The sequence below is a fragment of the Anopheles ziemanni genome, chromosome 2, assembly GCF_943734765.1.
Source record: "Anopheles ziemanni chromosome 2, idAnoZiCoDA_A2_x.2, whole genome shotgun sequence".
Classification (NCBI taxonomy): Eukaryota; Metazoa; Arthropoda; class Insecta; order Diptera; family Culicidae; genus Anopheles; species Anopheles ziemanni.
Window position 1 is genome coordinate 93,723,254 of NC_080705.1, and position 27,378 is coordinate 93,750,631.

The 27,378-nt window shown below is 44.5% G+C and overlaps 3 protein-coding genes across 4 annotated transcripts in view; 2 read left to right on the forward strand and 1 right to left on the reverse strand.

The window, feature by feature from the left end:
- The first annotated feature begins 71 nt into the window (after positions 1-71).
- Positions 72-10,669, forward strand: LOC131281464 (transcription factor grauzone-like). Of its 2 annotated transcripts, XM_058310798.1 has the most exons (4): positions 72-285; positions 351-1,421; positions 1,485-1,641; positions 10,440-10,669. In XM_058310798.1, exons 1-3 carry the CDS (start codon positions 166-168, stop codon positions 1,638-1,640), a joined length of 1,347 nt encoding a protein of 448 aa, XP_058166781.1. In that variant the 5' UTR covers positions 72-165; the 3' UTR covers position 1,641; positions 10,440-10,669. The 2 variants fall into 2 exon arrangements, with proteins under 2 accessions (XP_058166781.1, XP_058166779.1); XM_058310796.1 differs by lacking the exon at positions 10,440-10,669 and having other exon boundaries at positions 1,485-1,986.
- LOC131281465 (glycogenin-1) lies at positions 6,589-14,973 on the reverse strand. Its single transcript, XM_058310799.1, has 5 exons — positions 14,911-14,973; positions 11,975-12,110; positions 11,429-11,893; positions 11,176-11,356; positions 6,589-7,619 (listed from the first exon to the last, which is right to left on the reverse strand). Exons 1-5 carry the CDS (start codon positions 14,915-14,917, stop codon positions 7,257-7,259), a joined length of 1,152 nt encoding a protein of 383 aa, XP_058166782.1. The 5' UTR covers positions 14,918-14,973; the 3' UTR covers positions 6,589-7,256.
- A 1,304-nt stretch (positions 14,974-16,277) lies between these two features.
- LOC131281463 (guanine nucleotide exchange factor DBS) overlaps positions 16,278-27,378 on the forward strand; it is a 48,942-nt gene continuing 37,841 nt past the window's right edge. The window contains exons 1-7 of the mRNA XM_058310795.1: positions 16,278-17,098; positions 22,700-23,107; positions 23,178-23,764; positions 23,833-23,948; positions 25,436-25,571; positions 25,644-25,961; positions 26,053-26,262. Of these exons, the coding sequence (XP_058166778.1) occupies positions 16,915-17,098; positions 22,700-23,107; positions 23,178-23,764; positions 23,833-23,948; positions 25,436-25,571; positions 25,644-25,961; positions 26,053-26,262 (1,959 nt within the window). The 5' untranslated portion in view covers positions 16,278-16,914. The remainder of the gene's footprint in view (positions 17,099-22,699; positions 23,108-23,177; positions 23,765-23,832; positions 23,949-25,435; positions 25,572-25,643; positions 25,962-26,052; positions 26,263-27,378) is intronic.

The following is a 27,378-nucleotide window of genomic DNA, read 5'->3' on the forward strand; positions in this document are numbered from 1 at the left end:
AAAAACAAAGTTTGTTTGGATTCGTGTTTGTCAACTGGAAAAAGCCGCGTTTGTTTTGAAAACAGGCTATCGCTTGGTTGTGCTCGATGTAAAGTTGCTTTTTGTATTTCTAGTGCAATTTTGAGTTATACTTTATTAGTGCTCTCAATCAGTGTGATACATACAATGGAATTAGTTCGATTGCTCAGCGTGTGTCGACTTTGTCTTAAGCATCCCTCAAATTACAGTTCCATCTTCAGCGACGAAAGCCTAATGAAGAAGATCGCCTATGTCTTTCAATTTCCAGTGAGTAGACCACCATCCCGATGATAATACAATGAATTATAAAGAACATACTATTTCATCAACAGGTTCAACAGTTCGAATCCTTGTCAACTGTGATATGCTCACCGTGCCTTGGAACCGTGGTTGACTTTGCCGAGTACGCAGAAAGAGTGGGTCAAAATCAAGCATACCTAAAGTTGTTGGTAGACAAAATCGCCGATAGAAGTATAAAACAGTTATCCGCAGCATCACACATAAACACAACGGTAACCAACGAGCAAGAGTGTGATTTAGAGGAGGCAGTAGCTGATCAAGAAGATCCAGAGGTTATACCGGTGGTTTCGAACGTATCAGAAACATCAAGCAAAGTCGATGGTGATTTGGTAAGCCAATATCTGGGATTTCACTGTGAAGTGTGTGATAAAAAGTTGGACAGCTTTCAAGCACTGAAAGAGCACTGTCGCGTTACGCACAAAACCGTGGCGAGGGTTAGCTGTTGCGGTAAGCGCTTTACCCGGAAGGACAGGTTACACACACATATTCTAAACCACGTGCAACCTGATGCATTCAAGTGTGAAACTTGCAGTCAGGTATGCAAGACCAAGGCAACACTGCAGGCGCATCGGAAGCAACATCTATCGCCGGAGGAAAGACCATACCACTGTACCAGATGCGAACAGAGATTCGTTTCGCGATCGCAACTGACCAATCATGAATTTACTCATGTGCCAATCGATCAACGAAAGCACGTGTGTCCACAGTGTGCAAAGGCATTTGCCTTTAGGTACAGCCTCGCAAGACACATGAAGGTTCACAGTCAACATGCAAAGGAATTTGTTTGTGAAATATGTGCCAAATCGTATTCCACTCAGGTGGGGCTGAAACAACATCTGATTGATCACGAAACCGCGGAAGGGGCACTACAGCCACGAGTGCAGTGTACAGTATGCCACCAGTCGTATAAAAATCGAGACACTTTGCGACTTCATGTTCGCGACAAACACAAGAGCGCAGGTGTTCATTTCTGTGAAACCTGTGAGAAGGATTTTCCTACCAAAAATAAGCTTGCCACCCACATCAAATATGTCCACGTCCGGAACGTTCGCTATCCGTGTAAAGTGTGTGGAGCAGCATTTCGTCGGCGCGTTGAACTGAGAGTAGGTCGAATTGTACTCGGAAGCAGACGAATATTGTCGCTGATATCATTTTCTTTTTTGCAGGAACATGCCACACGCCATACTGGCAAAGCTCTGTACGAATGTAACGACTGTGGTCAAACCTTCAACCATAGCTCCAACTATTCGACTCACCGGAAAAACAAACATAAGAGGCAGGAAAGAATCAACAATGAGCGGCAAAATGATGAAGCGGCTTAAGGTACGAAGCAATTGGTGATGGGTTGAAGTCGTCCAATTATGTAAAATATGGTCTAACTTACGTAGGGTATACTGTAAATAACCACTTCCAAAACGCCATAATATGGTAGATTACCTTTTATTTCTTATCATTATTAATTTTCCCAACGTTGAGTAGTTGTGACCGCTGGGGGAAATTCGGTAACATGTTTTTGGGGGTTTATTTTTCTTGCCGTGTTTTTTTTTGTAACTTTGATTATGATTGGATAGCGATGAAAATGCAATGATCTGATCTTTAAAGCTGACCAGCTACGGAGGATCTCAATAATGTATCCATCCATTTCGGTGAAATCATCGCTATGTACGATCTGAGAAAATGTGATTTTGTTTTTTTTACAAAACAATTACATCGATGTAGTATTTGCATTCTAATTTACATGACACTCTAGATGCATTTCAGTTCTCCGAGCAAACGTGTTGGGAAAACGAAAGCAAAATACAAGAAGTAAAATAGAAGTCTGTGCAAAGCAAGAGAGATGTAGTTGCAAATCATTTTCCATGTACTACAAGATAGTACAGAACGTGCGAAAGAGTCGTGCTGGGGAGAATAGAGAGTGGAAAGGAAAGAAAGGATTGTTATCGAAATTAGGTTTATCAGATGTGGTCGGTGTATCATGGTGGCATGAGTGCGTATGGATGTGAATAGTTTAAATGAACAACGACACTTTTCTTTTTGGTAGCCGTTGGATACTGGATAGTGATCTATTAAATATAAGAAAAGAGGAAACGTAGTGGTCGGTGATAGCGAATGTCTTGAAGAAAAACAACCAGTCGCTCGTCGATTACTTCCCCGGGGGTGCAACCGGAGTGCGCTTGAGGCGCCCGGCACGGTATCCGACACGGTTGAAAAATTTGTTTTCAAAATGTTGCCCATATATTTGTTGCGATATTTACGACCATTCAATTTGTTAACAAAAACATATTCAGATGGTGCAGTTGGTTTATGGCGTTATTCATTAGGGTACTATCGTTGTTTTTTCTTCGTGCAAGAAAAGCAGGATAGTAGTAACTTGTAAAATTTCGGTTTTTTCTTTCCTGTAGATTGCAGTATGGTTTAGTTTTTGGCAAATACATGGCGGCGTGCGTCGATAAGTGTTGAATAGATTGCGAAGGGTCGTACGTAAAGAAAATTGGACAATTATTTTTTTTAATAAAGAAAAGAAGCTCACTCCAAAGCAAGCAAATGATTTGGTTTGGTTTGGTTTTTAATGTTGAATAACGCGACGTAGGAAAAGAGAGAAAAGAAAAGAACAAGAGAAAGAGAAAAATTTATTAAAAATGAAAAAAATGCAAAGTAGTGAAAAGGAAAACGAATTCTCAACAGTTAACAAGAAAAACGAACGAACAATAACTACAACTTGTAGAAACACATTTTGAAAACAAATTTTTCCTCGACACGAAGGACCAACGAGCGGAAGATGGACTCGAGACAATCAATCTTGTTATCAGCTGATTAGGGTGGTCAAAAAATCAACATATTATAGACGTGCACAGCGTACAAAAGGGCCTTTAGAGAATGCCAAAAATAATCAAACCAATGTCAAGGTCGGGAAATGGAAGTATAACACACGCACGTGTTGGTGGTTTTTGGTTGCGTTGTATCGTGCACGCGTGGAGAAAGTGAATGATAGTACACAGATTATTCTTTTTTTCGTTTTTCCGAAATTGTATTTTTTTTAAATCATGAAAAGAGGAGGTCTGGGAAAGAATTCGCGTTCAGAATCATCTCTTCCGTTTGTTTTTTCCTTAGCGTTTTGGGAATCATTTTTCCCACTAATCCGGGAATCCCTTGAACGATGCGGCTATATTAGATGCATGCATGCTGATGAATTAACTAAAATGTTCTTTCTAAAGGAAATGGCCGTCCTTTTGCAGATAGAAGGTCGTCTGGTGAATGGAAGAATGGTACAAATCCTCCGCCACGAACCGGTGATTCGTATTTGTGAGGAGATATGGCAGTGTGTAGACGATTGATGATGGTGGCGGGACGGGAAGGATGGGTCGCTCCACCCATTGTCCGATGAAGTCGATGCGAACGTCTTCAAATTTTACCTAATCGAGCCATTTTCGTTTCTCGTTTGCGGCGCGGTGGCACCGGTGGCGTTGGTTTCACGTCATCAACCTCAACCGATACGACGATGTCTGGCTCGTCCTTCGGCCTCATCAGCTCAACTCCATGGAGTGCAGAGTAGCTACTCGAGTCAGGCTTTGGAGTGGATGGCACAGATGAGAGTGGTAATGATGATGATGATGACGATTTCGGGTCGCGTTTTCGTGTGGTAGTCTTGGGCACTTGCTGCTGACTCTGGCTGCCACCGGAAGTGGTTCGTGCTGATTCGGATGATGGTGGTTTAGCGGTGTCTGTTAAATCGTGTGAACCGCCGCCAGATGAAGCAAGCACCGCCTTGGCCGGTTGAGAAGGCTTTCGTAGGCTAGCTGGGGGTGGCGTACGTTTCGAAGCGGATGCGGATGACGTTGATGATTGGGCGCTATCCGCAGATTTGGCGGTTGTCGTGTTGATGCTGGCTGAAGTAGCTGTTGCCTGTGGTGATGGCTTCGACGGCGGTGAAATGTGTCGTTTCTTGCGCACCGTTTTGATCGGTTGCGTTGTTGGTTCGATGGATACACTCGGTTTACCTGCAAGCGGTTCCTGTACCAACTGCTGTTGTTGCGCCGCCGTAGCCGTTGCACTTGGCGAAGGTTTCGGGATGGTGGGAGACCGAGGCTCGTTGGTACTGGCGGACGATGTTTGCGTTTCGGGCTTCGGAGATGTCGCGACGGGTTCCGATGCTTTTCTCGCCGCACGCACCGGAACACTATCGACAACGTCTTCTGTTTTGCGCGTGCGAGCCGGAGCATGGACCACTTCTGGAGTAGGCTCCGGTTTCGGTGCCGGCTGTTCCTTCTCTTCTTCCTCCTCCTCGGCGTCAATGGAAGGATCGTAAACGAGTTTCGTGTGTGAGCGCGTTTTTCCCTCCGGGCTCTTGGTGGTTATAAACTGTTGGTAACCTGCAAAAACTTTCTTGGTCAATGTGGTCGTATTGGTGGTCGGATCGTACTGAATCGGCGGTGGCATCTTCGTCTGGCGTCGCCGAGCCAAGCCACTATGGGCGACCGAGGACAAGTATACGCCCGCACTACCGCTACCATCGTCGTCCTCTTCCTCCACAATTGCTGGCGGTAGAACGACGTGTGCTGGAAGCGTCGTTACGGAAGGCGGATAGACAAATCCCCAAATCCCCCGGAAAAGTTCCGATGAGAGACACACCAAGGAACGATACCACCACAAATCAAGCATGCAGCCCACCGGAATTCCCCACCGGATTTCGGTACATCGATCCGAAGTGCGATCGCGATCGATTAGATTCGAAGCGGGGAAGCGCGATGCAGAATCAACAAAAAGGCAAATGTGTTTCCCGCGGATGAGATCCATGACGGCCACAGGACGGTCCCATTTAAATGGGGAAGCGGAGGGAAGGGGTGGGGAGTAGACAAAAGCAATTGTCGTTTTGGTGGGGGGAAGAGAAAGAAAAATTTAAGAGAAGGAAATCCGATTTAGTTCCTGATTGTTTTGTTCGAATCGAATGCACCGCGCACCGCATAGGCGGATGGGAGTTTGGGGTGAAAAATGCTGAGGGACACACACACGCATGGCTTAAAACTGCCCAATTCCGGAATCATAAGTGTGAGATTTTTGTTGGCAAAACACACGCAAGTAAACCACAAAACAAATTCAAATCACACTTCACTCGAAACGGGTTTGCGTTGTTAATTTTTAACTCTCCGACTACCAACGATACCAACAATTCATCCTTTGCTTAGTAGGCTGAGTATTAAACTGTATTTTGGTGTCATTGGGTCCGACGGATCCAGCATCCAAGGTATCCAGTATAGTGTCCTTTCCCTTTTTGGTCTCGGTTTATCTATTACGTTGGACACCTTGCGTATAACTGATCAATCCAGCATTGATGGTTTCGGTTTTACATGCATCACGGTTAACAACACGAACTGAATGTATCGACGATACATCGATTTTTTTCTAACATCCGAAGGTTGTTCGCATATGAGTATGATTGATCAAAACTATTGAACGGTGTTTCCCCTGACAAGTGTGATCCGATGCGCGAAGGATATGGATGGGACCGATGGCAGTGATTCGTCCTATATTGCAGTATGCCTCTTGTTTATTAAATCTCTTTCGTTTATTTCGAAATCGGTTACGGTCGAAAGGATGAACCTTAATGTTTCCTATGGGGGTTTTCCGAAATTGTGTTGTACGCTACGAAATAGAGGTTAAAAACACATGTTAAGTAAGGATGTTGCCAACTGCTGGTCAGGTGTGGAACAAAGAGGGTTTTTTTTGGAACTAGCTATTTTTACGACACATGTAGAACATGAGGAAGACATACAAAGAGGAGCTTAGACCAAAGAACCGAACATATGCTCCACGTAAGAGAGTGATATGATGAGCAGATGAATAAACAGTACAATTTTCAACAGTCATGATAATATATTTTTTTACTTGCATAATGCTGGTGAGAGTAGACTCTTGTGGGAGATAACATTTCCAAACACATTTGATAACATAGAAAAACGAACCAATGAAGAGCGATGATGGAGGAGAACGAAGGTGATTTTGTTGATACGCGTTACGATTTCCAACGTGGTTCCAACATATACCGTATCACTTTTCTTACCCTACATTAGCATTTTACGAGCTTACTTACTTTCGTTCCTTTTTGTATCTGTTTTAGAAGTCACTAAGTTGGTTATTTAATGTTGTATGCATCTAATTTTCATTAGGTCTAGAATTCTGTTAACATCTTGTGAATGTTGCTGTTATTGTGCTGCCATTTTTCTTAATTTTTTTCGCTAACAAATTTTGCTACAATTTGTCGCATTTAGCGTTATCAATAATATTCACCTATAAGCTGTTCTAAACGCTAGCTAGTTTAGTCCTTTCAGCTGCTTCGACAGTTCATGGCACTAATAACACGTTTTTTTTATAGAATAGTGTGAGGGTATTATTCAGTGATGTTCTAAATAAATAGCGAGCGTGTTTCCCAAAGCAAGGAATGATAGAATGAGAAATGAAAACAGACCATGATGTGCAATTATGTGCCAATTGGGGGCCTAGATGGGAGTGATACAAACGACGAAACTTGCGAGCTAAGGAAGATGCACCTAATAATCAGTTTGCAATCGGTTGGGTAATCGTATTCGTTTCTCTTGGTTGTGTTAGCATAGAAGAGGACACGTTAAAGGCAGGCAAACATGCAAATGCAACAATATGAAATGAATATCATTATTATACGGGTGCAATTACCAATGCGGGCCATGAGTTAAGAACACCACGGAGTTTTACACATGGACCGGTGGCACAGATCGTTTCAATCGTGAAGAATGGGATTTAACGGTGATAATAGTACTGTTAGGGATACGGCGCATGCAGTATGAGTATGGGGTCAGAGCATGGCACGGGAAGCAAACGATCAACCGAAGGACGGCACGGTTGAGAAGGAAGCTGATACTCGATTGGTGCCGCCGGCCATCGCAGACGATGGCGGTGTTGGTTGGTCAATTACCTTCCTTCTTCTCGACTGGCACTTTGTCCTCGGGCTGCGGCGTCGGCGAACGATCCCGGGGATCCCGCTTCGGTGTGGTGGAGCGCGACCGTGACGATCGGCTTCGACTGGCGCGAGGCGTCGTCGGGGGTGTTGGGTCCGTTTTCGCCGCCGGTGCCACTGGAGTCTCGGTGGCGGTACCGGCACTCAAGGTTTCCTGGATGCGCTTCCAGATGTTATCGAACGAGTCCCGGCCCATGTAGTCTATGTTGCCCGTTTCCCAACACTGCCGGCGCATGTGTTCCTCGTATGCTTCCTGCTCCTGGGACTTTGCTTCACCCATATGCAACTGAGCGAGTGCTCCAGCAAGGCCACTCTGGAAAGGAACAATCGGACAAGGAAAAAGACGAATACCGTCGTGATAACACCGTGGCTCATAATTGAAAGCTATCTAGAATTTGGTATGTAACGTATAAAACATTCGATTGGAATGATAAATAACTTAGTACAACGTGACTACAACATACAGGTGGAAAGGAAAAGTAGACAAAAACTAATAAGAAACAAATGGACATCAAAAAAGACAACGACATATGAGGAGGATGAAAAAGTCTTTCCGAAACAAGTTCCCTTACCAGGTAGTACCTACTTTTGTTTCTTTTTGCTATCGTCAGTCGATGGCGAAAACATTTCGTAAGAGAAGCAAACAGCAAACAAGCAATGCATCGCAGAAAAGGTTTGCCAAACTAAACGAAAACCCCTCCCGATTTGGTGGTGATACAATTTTGGAACGGCCATAATGTACCTACGACAAGAAAACCCATGCTTTTCCGGGGTAGTAAACACGGACTAATAGTCTAGTAGATGGAGGTTAGTTTTACAAAGCAAAACGAAGCGTCGTCGAATGTGAAGAAGGAAACGGAAGCGAAGCATGGCAGTGAGAGTGCTTCATCCGCATGATGATGGCAATAGAATGCGCGCACTTGCTGGTCGTTATGATTACCTACCGCATCCCCACCAGTACCGACATTTTCGCCACTCGCTGGCCCGCTTTCGGCCATACCAGTGTCGCCTTCATGATACGCGGTCGCGGTTTCTTGGTGCTGGCTTGCGGAAACATCAGCCTTTTTGGGACCACCATCGGCACCCCAATTCTGTGGGTGAAAGTCAGCGTTACTAATGTGTCCCTCGTTCGAGGGATGATGCTGTTGTTGTTGTTGTATGGCATGGCCAGCATTTTGATCGCCTTCTCCAATCACATGCTGCTGATGTTGCGTATGCTGTGGAGGCATTTCCTGCTGCTGCCATTGGTGCTGATGCTGATGTTGGCTGGGAGCGTGGTGCTCGGTAGATGCCTGTTCCCAGTGTCCCCGGTTTTCTTGATGCTGGTGAACCATTTTATCGACCCACTGCTCTGTGCGCTGAAAGATATTTGCATCATGATGATGGTGCTGGGAGTGCTGAGGCTGGTGGTGATGGTGATGATGATGGCTTCCATCACCTCCTCCCGCTTGATGCGCATGACGATGATCATGGTGATTGTGATCGTGCTCTTGATCATGTCGTTGTTGAGCTTGATTCGCAAGCCATTGGTCGTATTCCTGGCGACTATGCTGATCTTGGGCTCGCAGTTCATTCAAGTACTGAAAGTACAGTCTTTCTTCTTCCTGTTTGCGTAGCTCGCGCTCGCGCTCTTGTTTCTGCAAGTAAACCTCCCAAGGATCAACATAAACCGTGGTGGGTTCGTACGACGGAACAAATTGCTCTCTTTGCTCCTGTTGCTGCTGCTGATGCTGCTGATGATAGTCGTAGGGCTGCTGCATTTGTCCGCCGTTTCCTGCGTCTTCACCACCATAGACCGTACCCGAAACGGCCGAACGGTATTGGGCTCCACTAACCTGCTTCGGCTGCCCGGGGGCTATCCAGTGGCTAAAAGCTTGTTGCTGTTAGGAAATAAAACTCAAAACTTCTTAGCGCACTCGCACACACAACCATGCACCATTCCTTAGCGCACAAACACACAAACACACACACATACGCAAAAAGGGTTACAAAACCTACTCTCAAATATGATACCGAGACGGTATATTGAGACTTCCAAGCAGGCAAATCAATCAAACGGTAAAGATGATGATGAATGTAATGACAACATACGTACGACTAGCGCGAATATTGTTGATGCTTAGCAGCCCGGCTGTCTAACCTCCTAAGATCTGAAGATAAAACAAAATCGCACATGCAATCGTTGCCTCATCGGGCAACCATAATCGAAATCAATGCAAAGCGTTATGTTTTAATGCATTTCAAATCATTATAAATGTATTTCATAATCTTGTCGTTATAAAATTGGGCTCCATTTTTTGGTTTTCATCTATACTCTGATAGAGCATCCCTTTGTGGTGGATTTTATTCGCTTTTTGCTAAAAAAAACGCTTCCTCTACCTCTAATGCCTACTATGATCGTCTAGTACAAATGCTAGATAAACAAAATCTACCGAAATTAATAAGAGATTGGCGAGAGATTCGTTCATATGCGGTACGAGCAGAACCAGCGTTTTCTTGGGGTCGAAAAATCGAGGGCATCAAAGGAATGGCACGGAAGGAAGATGTGCACGAGAAATCGTCACCTGTCATTTGTCCATTGTTTGCTGGATTTTGGTCCAAATATGCTTAAATGCGTCTCGTCCAACATACTCTGCATTGCCCGCCTCCCAGTACTGCCGACGAAGTTTCTCTTCGACGCGGTCCTGCTCCTCGGTGCGCGGTTCTCCGAGCGTCACCGTGGCAATTGCCCCGGCAAGGCCACTCTATGTTGTTATTGTATGTGTGTGTGTGTGTGCGTGTGCAAAAGGAGCCAAGGTTTGGGATGTCGTTTTATTGGAAAATGCACGGAAAAGTGTTGAATGCAATGAAAGGAAAAGCATTAGCTGAATGAAAAACAGCAGCAAACAGGATCTCTCACACACAGCCTTTTTTTTATCACTCTAACTTTATCTCAGTTCAAGGATGCAGGATAGAAGGTGGACGGCAAAAAAGGCAAATGAAACTGTTTATCGCAAAATGTACAATTTTTAAAATGTTATTTTCTAAAAACTCTGAATTGTCGCCACCTTCATCAGCTGTGCAATGACTACTTATTAACTGATCGCCTTCTTATTGTTTTCTTTTTCCTCTAACGGTTGATTGAGAAACCAAGAATGCGCAGTTTGTCTTGTTTCGTCGTATGTTGTCATTTCATCGTATCATCGAATGATGGAGTTGGAGAAAAATAAGGAACCGTATGAAACCCGCAATGGAACGAGAAAATAGGGCAGCGCTAAGAGGCGCAAAGAGTAAAGCGTTTTGTAACTACATATGGGTGCAAAGAAAAAGGAACACGAAGAGTCATCCAAAACATGGCTATCTAATTGAACACATAGAAGTGAAAATCGTATGAAATAGCACTGTTAATTAAAACAAAAACTAAAATGCACAAAAAATTCGTTTTGAAATCAACCAAAACAAGAGAAAAGTCAACAAGTTAATAAAGAAGCGTTTGCAAAAGCTGATGGAAAGCATAGCGAAAGAAAAAGCAAAAGAAACTACGTGTCCGGTTGGTTATGCAAAAGGTCCCCACTGGGTTCTTACCTTCTTTGTACTTAAAGCTACATTAATAATCCTAACATTTTGCGGTACAGACTTGAAATTGAAAAAACAATTCACTTGTTACATCTTGGCCTGAAGAAAGGTGGGGATAGTGCTCGCAGGAGGGAGGAACACATTAGGTTGCTCAATTCATGAAAAGGCGCAGCGGGAAGGTAGAAGGAGAGACAGACGAGGAAACGCAGTTTCATCCCCATGAAATCACGGGAAGAGCTTTATCCATAGACGACGACAGGGGCTCTGTGTGCGAAAGGGGCTACATTTTTGGAGGTTGATGCTTGAACACTTACCATGTCCGGGCTAAGCCGAGAGTGCACGTCGTCGGCAAAGATATCCCACCAGTACTGGAGGAAGTTGGCGAGATGCTGACACTCGGACGGGACGTAAACTTTGCGCGTTTCGGAGTTGAAGTTTTGCAGCCACGGTTTGGCGACGCCGATGAAGTGAAGAATTTTCGTATTCTGACCAAAGCTGCAAGGACATTTCAATCAATCAGCATCATAGATGGAGTTTGTAAATGGAGCGCGAAAACGGGGGACTCACTGTTTAAATGCAGGCAAGTACGAGTACGTCGCCACCGAGGAGGTGTTGTAGATGAAGGGCAAGTGTTTCTGGATGTCCTTATGAGCCCAGTCGGAGAAGTACGCATTCAGCAGGCCCTGGTCACCACCATCGAAGCTTCCGTTGGTGACAGCGAACTTGAGCAGGCTCGAGAAGGTGTCCACGTTAGGTTGGAAAACGTACACGCCCGAGTTGAAGCAGTCCGGCCAGCCGATGTCCGGCGCGGCCGAGAACTCCTCGCGCTCAAACAGCTCATCACTGTTGCGTAGTACGAGCGTGTCAGCATCGAGAAACACGCACTTGTCAAACTGTGTCAGACGCCAACAGTGCAGCTTCGTAAACGTAACACCCAGTTCCGGGCGCTTCAGAAGCGCCAGATTTGCCTCGTCCTTTGAATCGAGCAGGTTCACTTCCTCTACCACGTTGAAGACATTGCGTAACTTCGTCCTGTTGAGGAGTAGGAAGGGAAAACGTCGTATTACGCTCCTACTTTGATAGGGCAAGACCGTATGTTGTTTGCAAAATTACTTCATCGCCTCGGAGACGCCGGGTGTTATCAACACAGCAAGCTGATGGATGGTGTGCACACGTTTTAGCGAATGGGCGACCACGAGAGCTCCAAGGGAGTAGGAATCATTGGTGGCCAGTGTCACCCAAGCGTTTCCTAGAAAAAAAAAACATGAAAAACAATGTTTTGGATTATACGTATGTTCATTCATTTGCAGTATGATGGGAGACGAGAAATTGTGCACATGATAATTTCCGGTTCGCAGGCAGACGACGCTCTTCACCATCGTTGACCTTGGCGGCGATAAGCAATCCCAAATTCTGTTGCCACCTTACACACTGAGGGTGAATTCAAAACGAGAATTCAAATATAGAATCATGGTTGGGCGCGTGGCATCCCACGTCGATGGGAGTTGTGTGCAGAGTTCGCTTCAATTCAAACTAAAATTGTGTTACCCGGCCGTTAGGCTATTCCAATTGGGATTGACCTTTCTTTGCGATAGAGCGTGAATATATTTTTACAAAAATAATCGCGGTCCCCGATGAATGTTGCTGACAAGACGATCGATATTTAACTCTAAGACTCGTAAGGGGAAGAAAAGGTACACTTTGTTCAATGCAGTTGTCCCAATGATGACGTGCGGGGGCGCGTAAAAGAAAGACACATGGCGCTATAAAAATGCCGCCACCGATCTTGATGATCAGTAGTACGGATAATTACCAGTATTTCGTCATTTCTATACCGGTGAATCCGACCATTTTACGATGACAGTGAACGAGTGACGGGAGGCAAAAGTTTCGTATCGCTTCGTAACTACTTATATTTAGCAATATCCGTGCGACACGACCGTCACGAGGATCTCTATAAGAACACATGGCTGCAAGAATGAAGTCGGCAGGCAAAACCTCAATCGAATGCGGATCGAAATATGCACTTGTGGTTGTAGGTCCTAGACTGATCGTACTTTTATTTTCTTTTCTTCGTTTTCGGGTGGTAAGGTCCACCTACCACACGATTGTGTTGGCTTAGATAGAAAGAGAGAGAACGGGATGATTTTGTGGCGCTAATATTAGACCGCGAAGGTGCGGAGACGGTCACGGTGATGGGGATGGAACGTACCGCTCAAGACAGGCGCCAAGGGACGCGAATTTGTAGCGATCAACGTGCGTCAATGAGTACTCTACGATACGAGGATATCTAATGCACTATTTGCGTGCGTCTGTTTTTGATTCCGGAATAGCAAATAGAAACTCAAAAAAGGAGGGTCGAATGGAGAAAATCATTTGCTTCCTCTTTTGTTTCCTTTTCCGGAGAAACCCAACATACTGTTTAATTAGAGTATAACCGGTTTAATAGTTATTAATGATTCAATATTTCATAATGTTTATGCCAGAACAGTGTTCAATATCGTGGAAGGTAAAAACACAGTACCCACGAGAACACTGTGCTTCCACTCGACTTCAAGGTTAGTTTAAAGTCTCAGAGAAGTGGCTTGATAGCTAATACCTATTATCGCGGGGTTTGTGGTCAGCAGAGGTCATCTCATCGTTGTCTCTAGATCCTTGCCAAACCGTGTGTGCAGCCGAGTGCATCGGATCAACGGAGAGTTGAAGTTCCACCCATTTTTAGGAACCAAAATGTGTACCCATGTGTAACCAAATAATTACTGGAAATTTTTCTTAGACGGGTAAACAGATTTCTACAATATTACATTACAACAGAGGTTTTTTTTGCTAGGATCATACCGCTCTATACATATTTCAGGATGTCGAAGCGATGCCGAAAAATAGAAAACGATAGAAGCGTTTACCCCGCTAAGTAAGAAAAATATAAAATGTGCATCTATGCTACTCTTGTTTTGTGTGCGTGTGCAGCAAGATTAAGGCGCCGGCATGATTCGTCAGTGTGGTCTCCGATTGGCTGTTTACTGATTTCATGAATCAAGCCGGCGACATCGATAAGAGCGCTTGAAAATGATAATGTTGTGCTTGTGTACTCGAGATGCCAGTATTGCGGGTAAAAGCGGGCTCTTAATGAATCTTCCTTTGGTGCCCTGAGGTCCCGAAGGTGGCGCCATAGAGCTTACGTTTGTTTGCAACAAACATGCCGGTACAAATGTTGACGCCATTAACTGTGTTGATAGCCCTTATGACCGCCGGCAGTCGAGCGTACCCTGGGGGTTACTGATTCCGCGTGAGTGCATATGTTGTTGCGGGTCCTCTAACCTTGGTATTTTGTCCTCGTATCGGTACCGTGCTCCTGCCCCTGAAAAATACACACACACACATTTGTCGAAGCTGTTTGAAGCGAAGAAGAAAATAAATCGGGAAGAAATTGGGCACCAGTTTTACCATGTCGGGAGACCACATAACGGATGCAGTGGTAGAGATTGTGTTTTTCTAGCAACGTGAAAATTCTCGCACACGAAAGACACGACCACCGCAAGTCGAACCCGCCATCCTACGCACAATTAAATTTAGATTTTTGCTGGCATCCGCGAGGGCAGCACATGGCGGTTTTTTATTCAATCGCCATGGGGAGTGTTTGCCAGGATGCTTCCCATGGAACTGGTACGATCGCGGTTCCTTTTTCATATGATTTTTTTCACCCTGTGGCAGGAAAATCAGCAAGTACCAAATTTGCCAATCTTGTTTTCCGTGATTCCATTTGTTTCGTGGATGATAAAAATAGGATTGTACAAATGAAAATTAGTTCCTTTTGGTATGGAATTATTTGCCCGTTTAAACTAATTGTGGGTAGATTGGAATTTTCATTGTAACCTCAAGGACGATGAAGGTCACCCACTCATTGACATCCAGGCGCATCGGCGTGACAGTACGCTGTCGTCTCGGGCGGCGGAGCGTATAGCGGTAACCAGAAATTACGAAACACTGCAATTCGAAACGAAGCATAGGGCATGCATGTTTTGGAATGCCCTTCTGGGCCAGTTACTTACGACTCATTTTGTCTGCCTCTTTGTAACAGCTTCCTTACGGCGAAGAGACGACGGTGGCTTCGCAAGTGGCGACGTAGAAGAAGGCTCGGCCGATGATGTTGTTAATTATCAATCGTCAGAGGGATGGTAGCGTGTGGATATTGATAGTAATTCGACGAAGCGTGTCGAACTGTTTCAAAAGCTAAAAATACAACTGTCGGTCAGCCCAGCCGCCGTTAAATGAAGTGCGATTTTTCGACCGTCCGAAGAACTTGTTGCTGTGAGGGAAATATTTTTCTCTCGGCGACTGGTGGTGAACAGCCAACACACGAAAATTCCTGCTGCGGCAAACACTTCACTTGGGCAACCAGAAGCAGGTATGCCAGCTAGTTGGTCCAGTTATATTTTGGAAAAACGGTCCACTGCAATCGAACGACACTTTCACTTTATCACCGTTTGGTTGCTGGCTTCTTTTAACCGTACTCAAGAGGCCGAGAGGTTGTAGCACAACCGATCAACCGATAAACCAGACTGTTTCGTGCCGCTACTGCAATGCGTCCGACGCAAAACACCGCTTCTCGAGGACTGATCGGCACCGATCGTCTTGGACCGTCAAGAGATGCTGTGTTCGTTCCTTGAAGATCTACATCGCGGTGCCTGCGGTGATTTGTTTTGTTTTGATACCGAGCCATCAAGGACTGCGGCTCAGCGAAGATCCATTAGATCAAACGTCAAATGAATAGAATTCGACGAAATTGTTGTTTGATACTATTTTTTTCTTATTTAGTATTTATAAAACTATTTCAAGCGGGGGAATACAAAATATCTTGAAAAGAAACATTTACTTAATTGTAAATTTCAATTTAGATGTGCACATCTATTTAGATCACTTTCAACGTAGGTGTTGGCCAAAGTAAATAAATAACACCAGGTGTGATCAATTGAGTTTGTCACGACAGTTCGCTCGCTTGACAGTTGGCTGGCTTTTCGCCAAATCAAGAACTTTAACCATTTTTTGAAATCATTAATATTGCTTTTCCTATGAAAATGCTTTTGAAAATTTAATCATTCAGACTTCATGTAACTGGGAAGCAAATTGTTATAAAAAGAGAAATTTATAGCGCAAACAATTCGAGTATTCCTGAAAGTTATATGCACCTTGGTTTTGGGGTTTTGTTTTGGTTCTCAAAAAAGCAATCTCCGGAGAGAGCAAAACAGAAAATTTCTCATTTGCTCGTAGATTGCACTTCGCGCTCTCTTTATTTAACCAAACCAGGAGTACAAGGTAAACTCCAGAGGATAGGTCGATTAGTTGTTCGTACCAGATCTAGGCGTTTTGCATCGCGCGAAGATGTTGCTGGCGACTCGTGGTTGAAAATGTTTAAAAATTGGTGTGGTTTTATAATTAGATACACACAGTGCAAAATAGCGCCGATCATCAAGTGACAAAAGTTAAGGAACATCGCGTATTCGCATCGTTTGGTTCTGTGTGTTGCGGGATGCTCCAATGCAATGATGGCGTATGCTAATTGTGATACAATTGATTGAGAAGATGCCGTTTCGTTTGTCGTATTGTGGTTATGCCTCGAATGCAGTTCCAAAATGGCAGTAGAGATGATTCTTGTATGAAAAACGCCGTCGCGTAACTATCATGACCAACGCCAACCGGTGAGGAGTAGTTTGTGTTGGTCCAATATAATTTCCTGGGTTACGAACGGAAAAGAATGGAAGTGTTCTCCCCCACTGTATTTGCGTTGTCTGTCCGTGAGTTCGTGGGATCAGCAGGTGCTCCGCTTCGGTTGTAGCTGGAGCACACACAGTACGAGTTACATACGGCGCCCCATGCAGGCGGAAGCGTGTGTAACGTACTACATCCCGTGTCGTAATTGTGTGCACCTTTGTGTGGCATGAATGCATTATGCCATTGAAACCAGCCAATGTTGTGCGTGTTTGGTGCGAAAGAAATTGTGAATAAACTATCAGAAACATACAGCAAGCTGGGGCCGAGCAGTTCCACGACGCGCCATGGCGGCCGGTACGCCCAACTCTATCGAAGCGCAAATTGATAACTTCCTCGAGCAGTTCAAACGCAGCGCCTCGAAGGCGATGGAAGGCGACTGGTCGTCCTCCTCCACGGTCACAACGCCCCAGTCCGCCACCTCTTCGGGGCCGAAAATAAGAAACATCTTTGCGGACCAAGCGCAGGAAGGTGAGTCATCGCTCCTGTCATTCCTGATAGGAAAAAGAATATTGATTTTTCCCAAACCCAGGGACATCCTTGTGGTGCAGCAGCATCGATTGTCTGTACCGTTCACACGACTGTCCGTAGAGATTCTAGTTGTCTCTTGCGCTCTCATCGTCCGCGGTGAACTTTTCCGGGCGCCCTCTCGATTGAGGTATTGTTTCAAGGGGTGCCCGTAGTATTTATGTTCGCCGGAGTCTTCCTAGATATGTTATCTTTTCATTCCAGCCAAATGATAAAACGGGAATGCGCCATATAGTCAACAGAAGAATGTAGTTTACCATGCGAACAGCCGCATTTTGAGAAGCAGCATAACGACGAAGTTAAACAAGGCGTGAGATCATAAGACGGTTAGCATGATCTTGTTACGTGTATAATATTTTCTCAAATTATCTGGAGATAATAGTATGTACGTCACTGTCTGTCGGGAAAATCGCTTTTATTGCGCTAGGCTGGTGGAAAGAATCGATAATAAAACACATGAAAGCTGGCATCTGCACGCAAGACGTTCATTTGCTAACAGGCGAAAGTCCCACATTTCATTTATCGACAATTAGCGAACAAACAAACAAGGCCCAACCGATTAACAATGATAATAAAGCATTGCAGAGTTGGAACAATACCGACACCGAACCCTTTGAAAATTAAATTTCATTAAAAGTTTTTTCAAGCTTTAATTTGTATATTTATTTCCAATCACAGCACATAGATCAGTCCTTTAAATCTCTACCAATGTTTATAATAAAAATTAATAGAAAGCGTCACCATTCCATTCATGTGTGCCACAATCAAAAGAATTCCGAAAGGTGTTAGTTGCCTACAACGAACTCTTTCGTTACGCTCCCAAGAAACACTGAAGAAAACGATCACCACAAGACAGAGTGTACGAAAGAGATCAAGGAAGATCGTTCTCTGAAACATCGAACGACGGGGGGTGGCGAAGAAAAAAAGAATACAGTACGCGGGGAGAACGGGTTGAAAGTAAAATACACACACCGTGCGTACCGCCACGACGAGGCCCTGGTACCGGCGTAACCGACGATGCCGGTTAACGAGATACGGTTAGTTGCCGGGAAAACTTTGTCGCGTTAAGTTGCCGCTGCACACCGGCGTTGGTCTGCGTTAGTGCCGGCGTAGATGCTTGGGCTCTTTGAAACTTGAAATAGGACCGTGAAACAGTGAAGCCGTGAAACACGCGAATTGTTTCGAAGAAATTGCCCCACTAGTGGTTCTATCCATTGTTTGGCTTGGCGAAGATTTTCTTCTCAGGCGTAGAGAACAGACCCATCCACCCCGAAAACATGGTGCTAAAACTGATCGATATCCCCTGGTGAATGCATTTTCATTGACCCGAATTCCTTGCCCCCCGCTCGGTGGGGAGTAGTTTTCGTTCAGATCAGCTACCGAATCTCATCTCTTTGGCGCTTAAACCAACGCAAACACACAAAAAGACTAGTCTAGTGGGCGAAGTAGAGGTTCTATTTTTGGGCAAAATAATCTGCTCTTCGTCCCATGTGCTTTGTGTAAGCCGGTAATAGTGTTACTGCTGCTGCTGTTGTTGCGGATGCTGTAGTGGATGACCATCTAACGCATCTAGCGAACGTCGTCGCCGTCACTGAGAAGAACATCCAAGGAAGCCGTATGACAAATGATCTTTTGGGAGAGGATCAGAAAGCAATTGTGCAGTTGGTTTTTAAAAGTGGAAATTATGAAAATTTCTGCGCAGATCGATGCAGACAAAGGAATGCAAGTGTTCGTGGGTGTATAGGCGAAAAATAAAACAAAACTACGTCAATTTTCGAAACGTTATGTGAGAGGAACGATTGAAAATCCCAGTGCATGTTTTTGTACGGAAAAAAAGGTTCGGCAAGTGACAACGTAACCAACGTCGAGAGGCAAAGAATAGTAAAGTCAAAAAGTCGATAAAATATTTGATCAAATATTTTACCTTTTTGAAGAGAAACCGACAGTGGGCGATAGAAGTATAAAACTCAAGTTGAGAAGAAAAAACGTTCGTGTGTTCGTGGCTTGAGAAATAGTCATTCCTTGGCGACGGTGGCCATCATGACGCCGGTGATGGACGCGTTGGACGCAAACGAGCTCTAACGGGAATGGTTTTTTTTTTTAATTTTCCAACATTCGACCGTTGGATGGATGCTGTCCCCTATGATCGGTTTCGATGTAGAGTCGGCTTGAAACGGGATTTTCGACGACAAAGAATACGCCAACATGGGCCAAGTGGAGAGCACGCTGTTCGGTAAATGCCTTGACAATTATTATTTTATCTTTCTTTGAATGTTGCCATCGGTGGTTGATAAAATGTGACACACACAAATAATTTTCTTAATTAGAATCGAACTTATCTCCTACGAATCAGTTATTCAACTGCCCTTTTCTAGGTCTATTGTAGGGAACATTGTAAACAATGTTTTTGGACGTTATTTACATACTGCCGTGTTGTCGGGTTAGAGTACGTCATAATTAGCATATTTTAAAACTTAATTCGTTTGACCTCCTCCCCATGGCCGGTCGGGTCGTTTTGGCAAACATGGTCAATGCCGCACGCAGGGAAAACAACGAGTCTTTGGTTTGTTCAGCATTAACCCTGAAAAAGAAATGATCTCTGACTGCACAATAAAACAGAAAAACAGCAACGGAAACTAGGTTAGGTGGACACGTCGCGTTTGACGCCACGGTAAGCTCAGCGATGGGAATTGGCGGGAGGCGAAAGTCATCATAATCCCCTTTCCACAGATCCCCTTTTTTGTGTCCGCTGGACACAACAATGCATGGGATGGGAAGGTTTGGACGGGGGTAATGTTTTATTTGCGATTGTCTGTGACTAATTATGCTGCCCAAAGATGTGAATGTAAGCGCCATCATCGGAAAGAGGAATAGGAAAAGTGACACCAAACACAGCAATCGATGACGTTGTATCCGGTGCCTCTAGAGTGATGCATTTCCGCTGGAGTGAGCGGAAATTACGTTCCATTTTGGATAGCTGCAAGAACGTGTGCCCCCCCGTTTGAAAGGAGACTATTTTCTTGTCACATTGTGAGATGAATCAAGTTTAATGTGCAGCCAGTTGCTACCCAGCGTGCTGCGTCCAGAAATCCTTGGCATCCAGATGCATCTGGATCGGTATCGTTCGTGCGATACGGAGGAATGAATGTAGACGGATTTATCCGAATGCCATGTGGATTGTGAACCGGGAGACGGTTCGGCTCTGCTTCAAAGCCCGATGCAGCTGTTGCATTAGATGACACTGGTGTATTCTATAAATTTTCTTTCGAAACTCCTACCCCAAAGGTGGTGGCCGACGATTGCTGCTGCGTGCCTCGTTCTGCATCGATACCCTCGGAATTGTTTGGAGGAATGCAAGTTGTAATTGGTAGCGGGCATTACTGATGGAAACTTTGATCCAAATTGCCGCTCGGATTCCGGAAAGAATGTAGCAATGATATCATTTGTTTCAAGCAATTGACAACAAATGATTAGATGTTACGTAAGCTTGTTTAATGAAATGGATTTTTTAACAAATAGATATAATTTCAAAACAAATAAATCTATTCGAGCGTGGGGCGGTGTGTGATGAACGCTGGCTAAACATGCGCTACTGAGAAAGGCTATTCCCTTCGCTCAAACGCTTTCCAGTAGCTGCACATCAGCCAGTCAACCAACTCGTCAACCCGGTAGAAAGCTGGTCCAAACTACTCTCACTCTCAATGTCAATATCAACGAACCGACCATAGTTTTTTTCCAGCGTTAAACCGGTTGAAATTATGCGCTGCTCTGCCCGAGGGTTGCAAGCAGAGGAAAAGTAGTGACGAGCGGAAAGATGGTCAACGACAATTGTAAATAAACACCTGATACAGCAACAATTCACGGTGGGGTAAAAACATGTAGTAAAGTCACATGCTTTGATGATGGTACAGCTTGGGAAAAGAAGGTTGCTTTGTTGCTGCTTCGTTTGCATACGGTCTAAATGAAAATTGAATTAAGAGCGTTGTTTGTGGCATATGGGTTGTTGCAAAATATATGCAAAAGTTAACCAATGCTACGTAATGTTAACTGTTTTAGATCATTCACACTTCGTTCACATCACCCTTTTCTGCCTCTCCGCTTCCGGATGAATTTTCCTTAGGGGTAAATAAATAAGGAAAGCATGTTTGTAACGGGATGTGAAATTGGCTGAAGGCAACATGAAGCAATTATTGAAGAAAGAGTCTCTCTTGAAACGCCCAAGGGTATTTGTTGTTGCTATGTCTTGTAATTCTTTCCACCACAAGACGTATGCATTTTTCAATCGGATTGATTCGCGCATTTTTACAAAAGTATTGACGTTGAGGCAACCGAAATTGTAATTTAACCTTGACCGATCACTTGCAGATGTATTTCTCTTCTTTGTCATGATTTGTCTGTAAATAATCCAACAGCCCAAAACACAAAAAAGTGTGTTGAACGCAGGTTAGCATGAATTTAATCCAACACTGACACCACCCCAAAACCAGGATCGAATATCATTCCCGATCCTTTCACTGGCGCATTTGAAATCAAGGTTTGCAGTGCAAACCAGCAATGACCGTAAGGTGCGACTGTCTTGTTCCCATGCCTTTCTCAAGTTTCCTACCCGGGTTTGATTCCCAAAACTTTCTCAAAAAGAGCTAAAGAAGCTGTGACCGTCTTGAAGAAACGCGGTGTTTATAATGCCTCTCTTCTTGTGGGTTCGAGTTCTACCTATGAGCAGATTTTTAATGTTTTTTGGAGTGTCTAAATCAGATCAAAGGCGGTTTGTTGAAAGTACATTGATGAGAGAGAAAGGTAAAACAATGCAACCGGTAAGATTTTATTAATAGTTGAAGCGCACGTGTTACCGATTGTTTGAAGTAGAATTGAAAATCAGTGTGCACCAATAAAGTGAGCAATAATCGAGGAATGAAGCTGGACGTTGGGAGCGGGATTTACTAATTAACTTTTTTTTGCCTCTACGATTGCGCCAAATTGCTCCCGATTGCTGGAACTATGTTCCAGATCGACACCGCTATGCACCGTGCAACGTCATATAGGCGATCATGTGCAGCGAGGCGCATTGGCTGGCGTCCGTTTCCGTGCAATGCATGCTTCAGTTGCATTACTTGGCGCAGTGAGCATGCGACGAACATGCAGGTGTTGCATATAAGGCCTGGGGGTGTGTGCGTGTTGCGCTGAGCTTCCCTACGTAATTTTGTGTATGAACAAAAAAATGCCCTCCCAAGGGAACAAACTGCTCATTTAAACTGCGATCTCTCGTGCAGTTCGAAGAAGCATACATTTAAAAACGAGTAATGAAACATTCCGACTAATACTCCTCCTCCATCACCTTAGTGTATGCTTTATGGCGGGCATTTCAATTTAGTGTTTTACATGGATACGGGAAAAATGGGATCTTTGCACAGCTTCTGTGAAAGACACACATTTATCTTAACGGAGTTTTGCCTAAATAGACACTAGAGACCTGTATTTGTTGTGGCACGTAAGCAGCATGAAATAATACTAATGAACCCCGTGCCTCGCTTGAAATCATTGCAGAGAACAGTAACATCGTCAACAATGGAAGCAGCAGCAGCAACGCTTCGTCTTATCACTCGGCGTTCCAACAGCAGCAGCAAAAGCAACCCCATAACCATCCTGGTTCGTTCCAGCACCAATCGTCGATCAACTCGGTCTCGTCCGTGCAGACGGTGCTCTGCCAGAACTTGCAGAACTCGACCAACGTGAACAAACTGATCGAGAACGTGTGCCAGAATGGGAATCATTTCAACCTGAACACGTTCGGAAGTTGCAGCTCGCTCATTACGACCAACGGGCACGTGTCGGCGCCGGGTTCGACGACGCGGGAAAACATGAACTCGGGCGTGAGCGTTAGTTCGGCCGAGGAACCACTGAGTGTGGCCGACGTGGCAGAACTGCTGCATCCCCAGTATGCTATTATCACGGGTAAGAATGGAAATGAACGTTTCTAGTGTACGAAAGACAGCACTTCTCACTCCCTTTTCCCCTTTTTAAGGTGGCCGATCGAAAGATGGATGTCCGCTGATAACGTTTCCCGATTACAACAACTTCCAAAACCTGACCGATCTCGAGTACCAGAAGCTGATACTGTATCTCACCACGGTACCCTCGCTGTCCGAGGCGGACCTCGGCTTCAATTTGATCATCGACCGGCGCAAGGATCGGTGGGTGGCGGTTAAGGCGGTGCTGCTGAAGATATCGGTGTACTTTCCCGCGATGGTGCACTTCGTGTACGTAATCCGGCCGGCCGGGTTCCTGCAGAAAGCCATCTCGGAGGTGAGCAATAAGTTCTTCAAGGACGAGTTCCGGTTTCGCGTGATCGTGTGTGCGACACTGGAGGAACTGTACGAGTACGTGTGCCGTGGTCAGCTAACGGTTGATCTTGGCGGTGAGTTACCGTACTCGCACCATGCGTGGATCCAGCAGCGGATATCGCTGGAGAAATTTTCCGGCCTAACCAATATGATCTCGTGCAATCTCGACGCGTTTATGAAAACGATTCACGAGATGGAGTTCCCCAACTCGGTGGACGCGACGGAAACGTTGATTGAAGAGCAAGGAGAACAGTATGAAAAACTGAAGGTAAGACCATCGTAAGAGGTGTGTCGGATCAGACGATACGGAATTGCAATCAAATCTATCATTTTTAGGAGGATATACTTTCCGCTGGCCGGCACGGGGAAGTATTACTGGAGGAAATGAAAACTAAAAAGGAATGTGACCCAGAGACAGTGGAACGGTTTGGCAATATAAGCTCAATTGAAAGGTAAGCGATTGACGGGAGCAATCACCTAGTTTGAGAAAAAGCTCTGGAATGTGAAACATGAAGTTGATAATAGAGCGCTGCGCGAAATGGATAACTTCTTTCTAACTCCCCTCTGTTCCTTGTTCTATTGTTTTCACTGTGATTTGTTCGTGTCGTATTAGTGATCTTTTTTGGAATGAAAACTATGTTTCTGCGTTGTGTTTCCTTTCCATAGTTTCTAGAATAATCTATTCAGAAAAACTCGCTCGCTATTGATCGGTACCACATGCATGTCGTTTGGAAGAACTCAATAGAAATGAACGAAAAACTGTAGGTAAAAATAAACATGTTCCTCCAAACGACATGCACTGTCCTATAGTATGTAAGAGATAGTTTAGCAAATAATTTGCCTTGCACTGGTTATTTGATAACAAAACATTGTCGTGGGAATATAGTGAAAAGAAAATGACTAACCGATTTCGTTAGGATCAGTTGAAAAGGACGAGGTAAAAATCCATTTAGTACCACGCACAAGATCACAAGTATCCTTTCAATAAACTATTTGTTATAGAATAAGATCTTCTTATTATCCAATTTTTGATCGTCGCTACATTTATTGTTGCCTCTACTATTACAAGTATCGGACTGGCGTAATGCTTTAATGGGCTGTGAATGCTCTCTATTTTAGCGCTTACTTACATAATTACTATTCCCATTTCCTGAAATCACTCTAAAAGACGTTTGCTATCACGTTAAAATGATACTTCTAAACGTGGTGGACCATTATGGTGTATATTTGCCGTGTCTAACTTATGCTTAAAATTTTATTCTATCTTGAATGCCTTCAATTTCTATCTATTTCGACATATAAAGTAGTGTTTTCTTTTTGTCGGTTGCTTTTCGCATCACCACGGTTCACCTTCCGCACATACAGACACGCGATTCACACAGCATTTATTTTGTATACACATCTATAAGCACTGAGCAAAAACTGTATTTTGAACTCTTACCAAAAACATAATTACTCACAAACTTTTGATTTTTTACAAGTACAGATGATGCAATTTTCCGATGCATTTAATGCTGATCTTCACTCACACCCACCACAAAGCATCTCCTCACGGTTAAACTTGGGCAAACAGAAGGGCCACCTGTTAAAGGCACCACACTCAAGAGCACACCACTTTCACATCACTTAACACTGTCGTGTATTAATGTGTTTCGAGTAAGATTTTTGTTCTTTGTGCATGAGCCTCTGAATCATTGCCATCGTCGTTCATTGACACTCGCACACGTTCAACGATCACGTAATGTATTTTAACCATCATCATGTTTCCATCTTCATATTTGTATTTTCACACGCGTCCTGCTCTTCCAATTGAATTACATTGTAACTTAACTGTACATGGTTGAACTGTTGAAACGAAAATCTCAAAAAAAAACCCTGTTACAAAAAAACCCAGTGCAAGGAATTATTTAAATGTCAATATGCATCATCTTGATGACAGTCGCGATTGTCACAGACTTTTGGTGCAACTGGAGGAAACGGAGCGTCACTTCGAAGACTTCTGGACGATTCACCTGTCGCGGTTGAAGAAATGCCTCGAACTTCGTCGGTTTGAGCAGGACTTTCGGGAGCTGCAGGTTGGTAACCGGGATTGGGCAGGTGCGCAGACAAGCTCGATAAGACATTTTCATTTTGCAACCCCTTCGTAGGCAAACTTTGACCGACACTTGAAAACCGTTTCGGACATGACGGAGATAGGAGAAACGGTGGCGAGGATGGATCAGCTGCTGTTGGAAACCAAAGAATATCAGCATCTCTGCAGTGTAGACGTGGACCGAGCCGGACAGGTCATTGCGACCGGGCAGCGACTGATTGGTACGAAAGGTTGCATCAGCTCCTGCCCGAAGGAGGTGGTACAACCGAAGTGCGACGAGCTGAGGCGCGTGTGCGATCTCATTGACAGTCGAATCTCCAAGCGGATTGATACGCTTGCGAGGGCCCGAGAGCTGATGGAGCGCGTCGAAAAGGTATGGACAGCAGACATATTTGCTACAATGTGGAAACAGTAACGACTGCTGCGAGATATAATTCACAACATCCTTTTGTCTCTTTTTGTAGGCCAATAAATGGTGTGCGCGGGGTATTGAGTTGCTGGCGACGCAACGTATCGAAAAGTGTTCGGTATCGGCCGATATCGCCGAGCAGAGCCTGCAGGAGATACAAGACTATCTGGCGTCTGCAGCGGAATTTAAATTATCTAGTCCAAAAGAAATTAAGAATGAAATCCTAGAAAGTACAACTCTGGAAACTAAGGCGCTTGTTTCGCAGGTGAGCTGATGATTCGATATGTATCCTATTTCGTCAGGACTTAAATAAACCAGATGCTTAGAAAATTATGCAGGAGTACAACCCCAAATCCGGACGGTTTATGTTGTTCGTTCGGCAAGAAATATAAGCCAACGATGCTGCGGTACGTTGGCCGTAGCCATTTCGGTGCTGTAAACATGGAGCAAATTTCGCGATGACATCTGTTTGAATGAATGCGTATCGCCGGGCAGCAATTTTCCCACAGCGAAAGTGGATCTATTTAGACCAGGAGAGTTGAAATATTTATGCGAAAAACGAGAGGTGAAAGTATCACGTAATTCCTCGAGTTGTGTTTGGTGTGGGAGCTTGTGGAACCATCAGAAATGACCCCCACCGGAGCCACTTGCCCGGCAAATGTTGCATCTTCAAAATCCAAAGCATTAGATTCACTCTTCCGTATAATGTACTTCGTTGGGGACTGGTTTTACTGGAGCGGGGTTGAACATCCCATACTATTCGTGGTTCCTCGCCTCTGGTTTGGGAAGCTACTTATGGTTTAATGCTGTCATTTGTTTTGTTTCCGCTTTGAATACAAACCTCAATTTATTCTCGATTTTTGAGGCCGGTGGTTGCAACAATTTTGGTCGGTTCATGTAACCGTCCACTGCAGAGAAGCGTAGCAGAAAGCCCAGTCTGCATAGTTCACATCGTTGGCCCCCGACACTCGAGAAAGTCATGACACCTTTTGTCAATGTTTTGCCACCGAAAATGTGGAGCTTTTTCGTTGAAGACTCCACCGCAGCCTCCGCCGCCCGCGGGATAGATGATTCTTTCTCGCAGTGCAGACGGCTGCCTCGTTGTCTTCGTTCGTTTGTAAGATGATGCGGTTGTCGAAAATGATTACGCAAGCATGTTTTGCGTTGCCTCGGGTGCAGCATCAAAGCACGCCGTTTTGTTTTTCTGCTTTGCAGTAGCTTCTTTTACATTTCTCTTGCGGTTGTTTGTGTCATAACACTTCAATGTGCACGTGCTTGCCGAGATGATGAATTCTCCGTATCGCTATCGAGGGTGGTTTTTACTCGTCCGATCCGGTCAATTCTACTTTGGCTTAAATGTTTCTCGTAAAGTGTTAAAAGG

Excerpts from the sequence above, each read along its gene's own strand:
- LOC131281464 (XM_058310798.1), top strand. The coding sequence starts at position 166 with ATGGAATTAGTTCGATTGCTCAGCGTGTGTCGACTTTGTCTTAAGCAT. Across the intron at positions 286-350 it reads CCTATGTCTTTCAATTTCCA|GTTCAACAGTTCGAATCCTT; the intron begins GTGAGTAGACCA and ends TTTCATCAACAG. Across the intron at positions 1,422-1,484 it reads GTCGGCGCGTTGAACTGAGA|GAACATGCCACACGCCATAC; the intron begins GTAGGTCGAATT and ends TCTTTTTTGCAG.
- LOC131281465 (XM_058310799.1), bottom strand. Across the intron at positions 11,894-11,974 it reads GGCGTCTCCGAGGCGATGAA|GACGAAGTTACGCAATGTCT; the intron begins GTAATTTTGCAA and ends ACTCCTCAACAG. Across the intron at positions 7,620-11,175 it reads CTCGGCTTAGCCCGGACATG|AGTGGCCTTGCTGGAGCACT; the intron begins GTAAGTGTTCAA and ends GTTCCTTTCCAG.